General features: G+C 37.7%; 1 protein-coding gene across 4 annotated transcripts in view; it reads right to left on the bottom strand.

Annotated features, from left to right (window-relative positions):
- KCNT2 (potassium sodium-activated channel subfamily T member 2) overlaps nt 1-12,466 on the bottom strand; it is a 276,042-nt gene that overhangs the window by 75,423 nt on the left and 188,153 nt on the right. For all 4 annotated transcript variants that reach the window (XM_043552978.1, XM_037907612.2, XM_043552979.1 and 1 more), the window contains 4 exons: nt 8,440-8,589; nt 4,226-4,455; nt 2,497-2,713; nt 310-415 (listed from right to left, as the gene is read on the bottom strand). In XM_043552978.1, coding sequence (XP_043408913.1) covers nt 310-415; nt 2,497-2,713; nt 4,226-4,455; nt 8,440-8,589 — 703 coding nt within the window. The remainder of the gene's footprint in view (nt 1-309; nt 416-2,496; nt 2,714-4,225; nt 4,456-8,439; nt 8,590-12,466) is intronic.

Here is a 12,466-nt window from a genome sequence, read left to right on the forward strand (position 1 = left end):
AAAACCAGTATAGAAAACAAAAACTCAGTGGCTTTGGATAGGAGGATGATAATTCAGGGATGATAATATTAGAGGTGGTTTTTCACTTCCCAAGCTAAAATGTTTCAGTTGAAATGATAAAGAACTTAGTCTTGTCTGAGCTTCACAAACACCTGTTAGCAACACTGCATTTCAGCATTGGTTGTAGCTGAACTGGTGCTGAATGCTGCTTATCGGCAAGTGCAGACAAGGACAAAATTGTGTTCAGTCACAACAAACAAACAAGCCTTGTTTAACACGTACGTATATCCATCAACACAAACTCTTTACCTTGTCCAGTCTTAAACAACAAAATGGCACTTTTTCATGCAGCAGATGGCAAAACGTGGGAGAACTTCCAATATAAGGAGAGTAAGGAGGATAACCTTTAGCGTACCTAGAAGAGTAGAGAAACAGTTCTGAATACTGTCAACAATTTAACAACTGTAGACCAAACAGGTCTAAATTTTTATTACTACTATTTGTGGAATAGCAAACAGAGGCAAGTATTAATGTATATAATCATACATAACTAAATATGAAATTAATCAAAATAGATACAACTAGTGTTTGCCATATAAACAATCAAAACAAAACAACCCCTATTTCTAATAAAGATCAAAGGACCATAGCTTATGGCTTACAGGCATATATATAAAATCAGTAAAATTAATAAGTGGTGACATTGTAAGGGGATGATATGGGTTATTTGTTGTTTATTAGGGTGATAAGTTCCTCATCTAAACAACTTTAAGTGTCAGTCCACTTCCTGATGTCTTATAGCACCAGCATGGATTTTCAGCATAGGAAGTAGATGGACGGTGTTCAAGATATTTCTGGCTGCTACATAACACTTAAAAGTTAAACTGATCCTAATGCTGATCAGCTGAAAAATCTAAAACAATTTGTACAATTTGTAATAGCAACCTATATTGCAGCAAAAATGACTGAATCCAAGAGTTTAATCCTTTTCTGAATCCTACTAGAGATTTATATGCATGAGAATATCAACAATTATATATGCAGGAGAATAGATGAACTATAAATCCTTATACTTCAGGGTGTAAACAAACTGAAGTTTAGGAAGAAATTTCTCTTTTTGGCAGTACATTCCATGATTCTCCACTATAGATTTTCTTTCTTTTTTCTTTGAGGCATGTAGTAGTCATTTGAGCCCAGATCCCTGGAAGGTCATGGGAGTTGTCATGCTCCAGTCTTCCACCCAGCAGCTTATAGACAACAGCTGGTACAGATCCAAAAATCTAAATTGAGGAACAAGCCCCACCCCATGTTCTGACTGGAAGAGCTCCAAGGCTCCTGATTGGGATGCTGCCCCTATTTAAGTCAGAGGAGAAAACTGGAAGTTGTCCATACAACTGGACTTCACACTGCCATGGACTCCTGGTTTCATGATTACCTGTTCCTGCCTTCTGATTCTGACCTTTCAGTTTCCTGACTTGGTAACAGACTCTTGATCCCTGTCCTCTGTTTAGTCTCTTGTTTCTGATCTTCTGGCTTTACAGCTTGGCCTGATTCTTGGTAATTGGCTCCTGGATCCTCAGCCCAGGCCTAATGCTAACCCCTAGGCCAGGTCACCCATACCCTGTCCCTGACACAGAGACAGACCACAAACTGGATGAGAAAGACCACTGATTTAATCCAGTATGGCAATTTTTATATTCCCATAAGTAATCCTATTCAGTCAAATTACTCACATGCATAAGTATTTGCAGGATTGAGCCCTCAGTTTATTTCACTAATGCATTTTTAATTTCAGTAACAAACTAATAAACACTTGAATAAAACATTGTGGGTTTTTTTTCTTTACTATTGCTGCTTTTTTGTTGCCAATATTCTTGCATTCACACTTTTACCACACAAGCTATACTATGCTGGAGAGTCTTGTGCAGTGCCCCACAACTGCCCCCTTTAAAGGTTGGAATCTGATCTCTCTCAGATATCAGTGAACCTTCCTCTATTAAAAAGTCATTTCATTCTTCAGACTGAAATATTCAGTTTTGTTTCCTAGTCAGCTGAGTCGTGCCTGAAGTACTCCAAAAACTATGTGCTATAGGGAGACATTGCCAGGTATGTGAATTTGTGTGTGTTTATGAAATAGCTTTAAAATTCCAAACACAACAATGTCTTTGTTATTGAGTGTCACAGATGTCCAGCATGAGTTGGAATGTTTTTCTCATTTCAAAATAGCCTTAAGAAGCTTCGACCAATTCATGAATGCACTTTTGAAGAGGAAATCACTTCGCCCTTGGGCCACGTATCTTATCACTACAGATGATGTGATAGGATCACGCAGAAATTGGATGCACTTTTGTTTCTTATTAAATGGAATATCACTAATCAGAAAAAGAGCTGCAATCCTGTCCCCATTGACTTCAATGGGAGCAGAACTGCACTCTACATTTACCCAGTATTAGCATCTATGAATAGTAATGTCCTGTTTACATTAACTGTACTTACTCTAAACCTGTAGAAATGTCATCATCTGATGGAGTAGTTTCATCCTCTGACTGATCACTTAGAAGATCACATGTTTGAAGTGATGAGGAATCTGCAACCTCCAAAACAGGTGCTATGCTAGATCTTCTGCCATCTTTACTTCCCTCTGAAGGAAGGGTTAGGGTAGGTCCACTGGAAGATCTACATCCTGTATCTTGTAAATCTATAGCCACGGTCCCTGAATCATCATCAGAAACAGCTCTCAATGTGCAAGTCAATTAAGCGTTTAAAAAAGGGTAAATTATGCTTATTATGGATGATCTAAAACAGAACCAAATATTCAAATACTGTCTGTTTTGTCTATGTATAAAAACTACATTAAAATATAATGTTTACGCTACATCCAGTATAGCCTTACAGCACTGAACAATATACAAGGCAGTTTCTCATTAATAAGGTAATACATTATTTTTTTCCAAATACATATCAGTCTATGACATTTAAAAACATGTTCCATGCAATCAGGCTGTGAGAATATGCACAAATAAATTGCAGGTTATATTGAATTTATGAATGTTGTTATATATCCATAATAAGGAATTTGACTTAATAAATCTGAATATTATAACCAGAGAAACATAAGATTTCCAATTGTGTAAATGAGATCAGAATTTGACACCTTGACTTTTAATGCCTTTATTCTTCCTGGTTCTGTTACATAATGTTTTTGGAAACAAAATAGAGTCTGATGAGTTGTTTGATGGACTAAAAGAATGTCTGGAGTTTTACCTCCTAACTTATGCCAGTAAGAGGTACTGCTTCCTAGTACAAGAAATGGGAACAATCCTGATTGGACTGATTAGCGTCTAATATTAGGCCAATTTGTAGTGAATTAGCTTGTGATATTCGTATGAATGTACAAACTATGGGAATTCATCTTTTAACATATGGGATTTCATTGCACGAGATATTTTAGACTGTTGGTACATTTTAGCTAGATTGCCATCAAATGTTTGTCTTTGATTATGACTTATAGTGTTTAGACAGCAAGAGATTGCAGCCTTTTGTGACTAAACACTTTCAGTATTTGCATACAGGCCTGAGTTTTGGACTCTGCCAAGCTACACTCAGTGGAGAAGAAGGGAATCAATGACACAGGTGGTTTTGTGACATTTTTAGGCTCCCATCCTAATCCTGGCACTGGCTAGAGTAATATCCTATCTTAGGCACTAGCTTTTGACCATCTGTCTGTGGCCCTAAAGGGTCACCCCAGGCACATCCCTTTTTCCGCTTGGACATGCCCTTTCAGCTTGCTGTGTGACATGGGAGCTGGTGCAGTTGCTTGATCACCTGGATGTTCTTCCATGCTGGGGGACCTCTTCACTGGCTTGTTAAATGGATATTACAGCTACTTTGCACTACCTGGGATCTGGTCTGAACTTTGTGGATTTTTTAAATAATCTTATGAGTTTCCTTGGCAAGTGGCTTGTTAGATAGTATTCTCATTTGCATAGATTTGTCTGTGATGTTGTATTTCTGTATACAGCAAGAGAATGCCATTTATGTTGAACTTGTTGGAACCCTTTTATTTTTTTTAATTAAATATATACATTTAAACCTAATGAAGGAACATGTTTTCCATCACATCAGGCATTTTCTTTTAAAATCGCTTTACAGTTTTAGAGTAGTACATTTTTGAGCTTTCTTTTCTATAGTTTCAGAATATTTTATAAGGTTTACCTGTACTTACCCATACTGGCAATTACACTGTGCAAGGGTAACCTAGAAGGTCCATGATAGTATGACTTGGATTCATTATTTTTTCTATGCTGTTCTTGCTTTTTAAAAGCTGAATTTTCTTCTTTGGTGATGTTGATATAAAAACATATGTCTGTAGAGCTCATAATATATCGAGGGCCTGGATTCAGCAAAATGTTTTTGTTATCTTCCCTCCTAACACCAATCAGACAGACTCCAAACCTTAATTAAAGAAGGAAAATACATGGTTTATTGAATGTAACTCAACAAAACACAAATTGCAGATTACAATAATGGATCCTTAATTTAGTCTCACTTACATGCTGCAGAGTCAAAATGTGCACATTCTTGGAAAATAAATATTTGAAAATACAGTATTTAACAAAATTATTCCCCAAACTGGCCATCTGTGATCAAGCACAGTTCCTTGGGACTTATGAATCCCAAAGCACTTCAAAAACTTTTTATTCTATAGCAGTATACTTCCGATGTTGAGCCAGTTAATTTCTGATATCAGACATATAGTCCCTTCTGAGAATACAATAGACTTATGGAACTCTGTTAATTCATCACACTAAGCTGTTCCATTATTCACCTGTCAATGGAATTGTTTTCAGATTTCCTCCTCCTCCCCCCATAATTTAGTCTTATTCTTTTTGATCAATAGTAGAAAATAAGGAATTAAAACAACAGCCTCTGTTCTCATTTTATAACGTTGAAAATGAACTCTTATATATACATATGATTGCAGGATAAATTAAATTTGTACATTCATCTTACAATATTTAAAAACTCTAATAATCTATTTATAAACTCTTTATCAATTGATTCATTTGATTAGAAACCACCTTTTTTACCAGAATGAAGGTAATATGCATGAAACTGACATTATTGCAGGCATAATCAGCATAAGCTTGTACAAACTGATGTGTTCAAAATATGTCAGGACACATCTGAGGTTAAGGTGATCTGAAAATATAGCCTAGATTGTCTATAAATGAGGTAAGACTGATGAATCCGACCCTAATTTCTGAGGATGGGACTGTGGAATGTTTGACCATTAATAGATGTTGGGGGGGTGGGGTGGGAGGAATGATTCCTGGATAAAGAAATGGAAAGGCTGAATGTTGATATCTGCAGTGTGCAGGAGACATAATGGAATTTGAATGATGGGAGCAAAACTCTGACTCATAGTGGTCAGATCTTTTGATTGCTGCACTACTGTGATGCATCTGACAAGCACATTGATGTTGCTCTGGTTTTGTCTTTGAAAGTGCAATCTGCCATACTGGCAGACTTGCTCTCCATACCTTGATAGCCACTATTTTCAGTTTAAGGTAGAATGTGCGGTAATAGTGCATATGCTCCAGCTGATGCAAGGCCTGATGTGAAAAAGATGCTTTTTATGCCACATTAAATGACATTGTATGTAGTACATCACTCCAACTTTATATTGTCGTAGTAGGAGATATGAACATGAGAACTGGCCATGATAGAACTGAATTTGAACTGGTACCGGGACCTTACAGTTTATCAGAAGAGAGATCAGATAATGGTGTGTGTCTACTTGAATTTGCTTCCACACATGAACTATTTTCAATGTCTACCTGGTTTCAGCACAATAATTGCCATAAGTATACATTTTGGTATCCATGGGGCAACAATGCAACCATGGGTTTTCAAACCAGAATGAGATCCTTAACTAAACTCATTCAGGATGTATAAGAATTTACAAGTGCTGCTGTTGCTCCGGAATCTGACCATCAAATAGCAACCAGAATGATCTATTAATAAAGTTTGAGAGATGCATATCTAATATATCACGGGTTCTCAAACTGGGGGTTGTGACCCATCAGGGGGCTGCAAGGTTATGATGTGGTGGGTTGTGAGCTGTCACACTGGATGTATGGCCAGAGTTGAGTCAGTGAAAGGAGGAACTGGGCAATAGAGAAAAGTCTTGAGCGAGCAGTCAAGAAGGCCCGTCAGAATGCTCATACTCAATGCTAGAATAGTACAGTGCAGTGTAATGATGAAGCCTCTGAAAGACATGACCAGAAATGTGTATCTGAGATTCTGAAGGCCCTCATTGGATATACATTCTTGCCTCTTCCATCAGTTAAGGACAAAATTGGGAAATACTGCCAGCATATTGATTCACAATTTAAGCATTGGAATGCACATTTTTGTGAATTAGTGAACAGATCACCACCAGCATGTAAACTATAACTTAATCCAAAAATAAATCCATCAGAAAAAAAGGCCGGTGATATTAGAGGAAGTGACGCTTGTGGTCAAACAGTTATGAAATGATAAAACACCTGGTGTTGACTATTACATCAGAACTTCTTATGAGTGGAGGCCTATATTTAGTTCACTGAATTCAAAGAGTTGTCTTAAAAGTTTGGGAAACCAGCCACATTTCAGAAGAAAGCAAAAGGGGCTGCATTATCTCTTTTAAAAAAGAAGTGATCAGCTTGATCAAATTATAGGGTAATAACACTGTTGTCAGTCCCAAAGAAGGTATGTTCGAACCAACTGAAATATTGTCTCAAACCAAAAATGAGAGACAACCATTCTGACTTCCATACAGGTCAATCTACAATCTGCACTATATATATATTATCTCTGGAATGTTACTGAAAAATGACTAGACTGATGAAAGGAAATTAATATTATGCTTATAGAATTTGCAGTGGCTTTTGACTCAGTGCATTGCAGTACTGTGAACACTGCTACATCAGCATGGGGTGCCTAGCAGAGGAACTGTACCATGGTACATCTAGCTGTGTAAGGGTCAATGGGTGTATTAGACAGGTTTTCAACAGAATCATCGATTTGCCAGGAATGCGTTCTCACGTACATTAAATAATGTTCCAATAGACTACCTGATCACAAAGCAGACTGAGGTCAACATAGGAGGTGTGAAATTTAAAAATTCATCTTCAGAGGCTCTCAAGTACGACGATGATATTGCTTTACTAGAAGAGATTATGACCGACTACAGCTAATGCTGGAAGAGTCATAAACTGTAGAATTTATTAGACTTAAGACGTGGGTGAAAAAAACAAAGCAATGCATGTCTCCTATAAAATAAACTACTAACCTGCCAGTGCTGCATGTAGATGGCAATGGCACTGAATGAGTCAATAGTTTTATCTGGGTAATTGGTTTACAGCAGGAGATCCAAGAAGTTCCACATCAGCTTGGTCTTGTGTCAGTGGTATTTCAGCATTTTCAAAGGACTCTGAGTGGTGGGATGTCTGTGTGACAACTAAGATATGAGTGTTCAATGTGGTAGTGATGACAACCCTGTTACATGAAGCAGAAACATGGCATTTAAGAACAACTGAGGAGAGGATACTAAACACTTTTCAGTGTGAAAAGTTATGGCAAATTCTTAACATCCATTGCTTAGCTTTTTTCACAAATGAGAAGATGCTTAAGATCCTGGCAAGTTGCAACCTTGCACCGGTTGAGAACAAGATGACTGCAATGGTAGGGTCATGAAGAAGAAGGTATGCTTTAATAGAAGACTTATCAAGCTGAGGTTGAAGGGAGTAGAGCACAATGCTGACCACAAATAAGGTTGAAAGATGCAATTTTGAGGGATTTAGAAACCTAAATCCTCCCATATTGCCTCTTGACAAAGGAAGAAGATTTGCAAGGGTCCGTTCAAGATGGAAGCCCATTCTGTGCACTGCCACAGCTACACTGTAGCCATGTGAATTTTGCTCATGATTCATCAAATATATACTTAGCCTTTGACACCTGTGAAAGATCCAGTTCCAACAGAGAAGATATTTTAAGCATTCTTTAGATTCTATCCAGGAAAAAAGCATTTAAGTTGTATCAGCTAGGGAAAGGATGTATTGAATGTCTAGTTTTTATAACTCCATATCGAGATGTTGATCTCCTGACTGTGATGTACATTCTTGATATCTGCTTAGATAGAACTAATCTTTTTTTGCCTTAAGGTTAGGCTCATACATATAGACCAAAACCAGGTTTTTTTTGATACTCAAAACTGGCAGGAGAATACAGAAGTCCCATAAATTTACAAGGATCAGCAGCTATTTAAAACCAGAAGCAAAAGCAATACATAAGGTGGCAGTGACAACACAGAACAATGCAGTACAATATTTACTCTATGGATGCAACATACATGAAGATTCATCTGAACATATAATCCTTTAATAATAAACATACTTTTTATGTGCATGGAAAGAAGCATATGTAAAGCTCTTTCCCTCATATTCAGCAAAAAACGTACTGTCCTCCAGATTAATGTGATACACTTCATTACCAGAGTATCTGCCGTACATTTTCTGCCACTGTTCTGGTGATTGTTGACCCTCCCTGAAACACACAGAAAATAAGAATAATTTTAAACTTTGATGTAAAAACATCTAATTAATCATAGCAGTATTTAATGGCAATAGTTTGTACAGATATCTATTAGAAAGGCCCCATGAGCTAAACTGAAAGAAATATTTGCTTAGTAGCAGGGATGAGCAGATATTAATTTACATGAATTAGGAAGCATTCTCTGTTCTAAAGTAATGGGTGTATTAAAAGTATTTCTACACTTTCTTGATAGCGAAGAGCAGAGACAACGTGAATTTAAAGTAATTCAGTCATAGTAAGTACATTAATTGCTATAGATATACTATTTCTATTAATACAAAAGAGCTGATCCTCATTAAAGATTATTAAGAAATTTTCAAAAGAACTAGTGGTGTGAGGTCCAGGTAACAAGGTAACTCACCTCATATACTACTGACTTTTAGCAAATGTGTGTCAATCTGGCTGTGGGCAAATACCCCATTTGGAGTTTTGGTTTTACTATGTTCAGTATTTTTAGCCTAATCCTAGATAGAGCTATTTAGTTACATGTTTATTCCTACCTTGTGCTTTATTCTGACTCCCCAGTTCAGAACAGGCCACTTCTTTACCAATCTAAAGCTCTCCTGACCTTTTACTTCATATCAACCAAGTAGCCTGCTTGTGCTCACATGAAGCCACAATGGACATGTGCTCAGCCATCCATCTATGCAATTGTAGGATTAGGTTCTATGGCTTCAAACTTGCTATGACATCAATGTGGACAGACCCTGTGCCCATGTGGAACTCCACTGACTTAAGACCATATGAAGCTCCACTAATGGTTCCCATTGCATGGACCCTTTTGCAGGATCAGGGTCAAGGGGATCAGGATATAAGTAATTATTTATCTTGTGGAGCTGAGATCAAAATCCAGCCTAAAGCACGTTGCTGGGGACTGAACAATTTCAGTTTACCAAAAAATATGTTTGCCTTTCTTTCTAAAATTTATACTTCCTCCAACACCTAATGCACAAATGTTTTGTTTCTTTTCATGAAGAATTTTGTAATTAATATATATAATTTTGAACCATTTTGAAAAGCAAAACTATAAGATTGATATTTCATACAGATTTGTGAAGACAAAAATAGAGTAAATAAAAACTAAAAAAATAACTGTAAAAAGATATAACCATCTGCATATAACTCAATATTCCAATAAGCTTAGTGAGTCTATCAACAATTTACCTACTTGATGCAGGGACTATGCATTTTTCTATGAATGTCTATTTCACCTTGTTGCAGTGTTTAAAAACATATTAACCATTCCAATTTCTCAGATGAAATATTCATAACATTGTAGTTAAATGCATGTTGTGCAGGCATAGCAATCATAAAAATATTAAGTAATTATTAACCTGCCCAGCAGCACACACTGGATTTTTTTGGATTCTATATGTAAACTGTGAAATTTGGATACATTTTAAAAAGTTAAGGAACAGTATCTGATTGGAGGTGTTCACATACATTTATCTTCTGGTTACATAGTGGAACAAAATTCTTTACCTTCTGTTGCAAAGTTGGTCCTCTAATCAACCTGTATCTCTGATGGACCTTGGTCTACTCTTCCTACTTCCATAGCTTTCTAAGTCCATGTCTACACTTACCGGTAAATCAGCACTGCTGAGATGGATGTAGCGGTGTTGATTTAGCAGATCTGGTGAAGACTCTCTAAGTCGATGGCAGAGTGCTCTCCCGTCGACACAGAATGGTGTAGACACTGCATTAAGTCGACCTAAGCTACGTCGACTTAAGTTACGTTATTCACGTAACTGAAGTAGTGTAACTTAGGTCGATTTTACCACCGTGGTGTAGACAAGACCTAGTTGTTCCTCTAGCCTTCTTTGCCCATCAACCCCCTTTGACTTGACAGTCTCTTGCTCTTCACAATGTCCCTCTAAACTTCTTCAAATAGCCCATCCAACATTCACCAGGCTCTTTCTAAATCTTCCTAACCCCATGGCTTGTTTCCAGATGCAGTATCTCTGAAGCTAAAGAGGTAATGTTATTGTCATTAATATAAAGAGGATTATTTATTGAGGTCACTGGACACAAGCAGAACCTGTAGCATACTCTATCCCTCCCCCCCCCCCCCCCCCCCCATACAGACACCACACAAATTAAATGTACCCTGTGCTGCCTAGCATCACTTCAGCATGTCTCCCTAGTCATGGTCTGAGTTATGGAAGAGAGTATTACACTACATCAGATCCCTGTCTGATATTCACCAAGCCCTCCCTGCTCTAAACTCTTCTTATGACCCTTGCATGCCCTTCTACTCTACCTTTCTCCCCACCTGGAATTTATTCTGGTCTGTACATGGAATTTCCACACTTTGCCTTCTGTTTGCAGTACAGTGACTTTTATATTGCTCTACAGCATTGAAAACACCCTTGATAGTTTTAAAAAACGAAAGGCTGTGCATCCCTCTGTATATGAAATAACCAAGAAGATGAAGACAGTTAAAGTGCAAAGTACTATGTTAGGGATATTACAAATAATTATTCTATTATTCCAATTTTTTGGGGTGTTGCGGAAGAAGCCCTACCATGCCATCACTGGTAGGGCAAAGCCTGCTTCTTTATTTTTCAGCACAATCAACAAACATGCATTTAATAATCAGACTTACAAAATGTAGTACAAAGTTTCATACATAGAACAATTGTTTATCTTTCAAGGTTTAAAATGGACAGGTGAAGTAATGTAAATACAGTGTTATGGGCTTTTTTTTAAAATGGAGGGAAATAGAATTTTTTATGGTTTATCAAATATTTTAAACTTTGAAACGTTTTGGGAGAAGGAAGAGTGATAGGTGATTCAATGGGAGCCATTTGGAGACTACTGACACATATTTTATTTTCATAATAAGAACAGGGTTGTCAGTATTTGCAGTATAGCTGACTTGTTGGTCCCTTTTTTCTCTCTCAGAATTAAGCTACCAGATGGTGGTCTAGGATGCAAGAGATTATGGGCACTACAACTGCTGATTTGATAATACCTCCCTGCTCCCACCAATGATGGTGTACAGGATGCAGGTAGCATGACCAGCTACTGTATATTAACCTCATCCAATGTTCTAACAGTTGGGGATCGGGAATTGAGGGCAAAAAACTGAGCACAGATAAGTTGCTTGAGGCATCTTTTAACACTCAGTGATATCACATACTGAGCATGTAATGTGAAAACAACAAATATGAGGGTAATTAAGACTTAACACATAGTTTGGGAGGTTGCAATTAGAAGTTTTGGATGTTAATCTGAAAACTGTAGCCTCTATGTATAAACTGACCTGTTCCAACTGGGAATAATATCCCAATCCACTTGGATCGAACCACATTCTCATAGGATATGTCTATACTACAACTGTGAGCATGCCTCCCAACCCAGAAAGACAGACTTGTGCTAACTTGAGCTAGCCATGTAGACGTTCCAGCACAGGTGCTGGTTTGGGCGGTCAGGTGATCTTGGATTTGGGCAGCTAGTCTGTGCTGCCCTCTATGCTGCAGTATCCACACTACTATATTTGGTGTGTTAGCTTGAGTAAAGCTACCATAAGTCTGTGTACCAAGTTGGAAGGCTGTCTCTTAGGGTATGTCTTCACTAGCAGGGCTTTAATGTGGCTGCATAATCATGGCACCAGCTCTCTTCCAGCGCTATAAAAAACCCACCCCCACAAGGGGAGTAGCTACCAGCACTGGGAGCGCAGCTACCAGCACTGGTGCATGTTCAAAATTGCCACTTCACAGCGCTGAAACTTGCAGCATTCATAGGGGTGTTTTTTTCACACTCCTGGGCGAGAAAGTTGCAGTGCTGTAAAGTGGCAGTGTAGACAAGGCCTTAGTGATGTGTTTTT

The sequence above is a fragment of the Chelonia mydas genome, chromosome 8 (assembly GCF_015237465.2).
Source record: "Chelonia mydas isolate rCheMyd1 chromosome 8, rCheMyd1.pri.v2, whole genome shotgun sequence".
Lineage (NCBI taxonomy): Eukaryota > Metazoa > Chordata > Testudines > Cheloniidae > Chelonia > Chelonia mydas.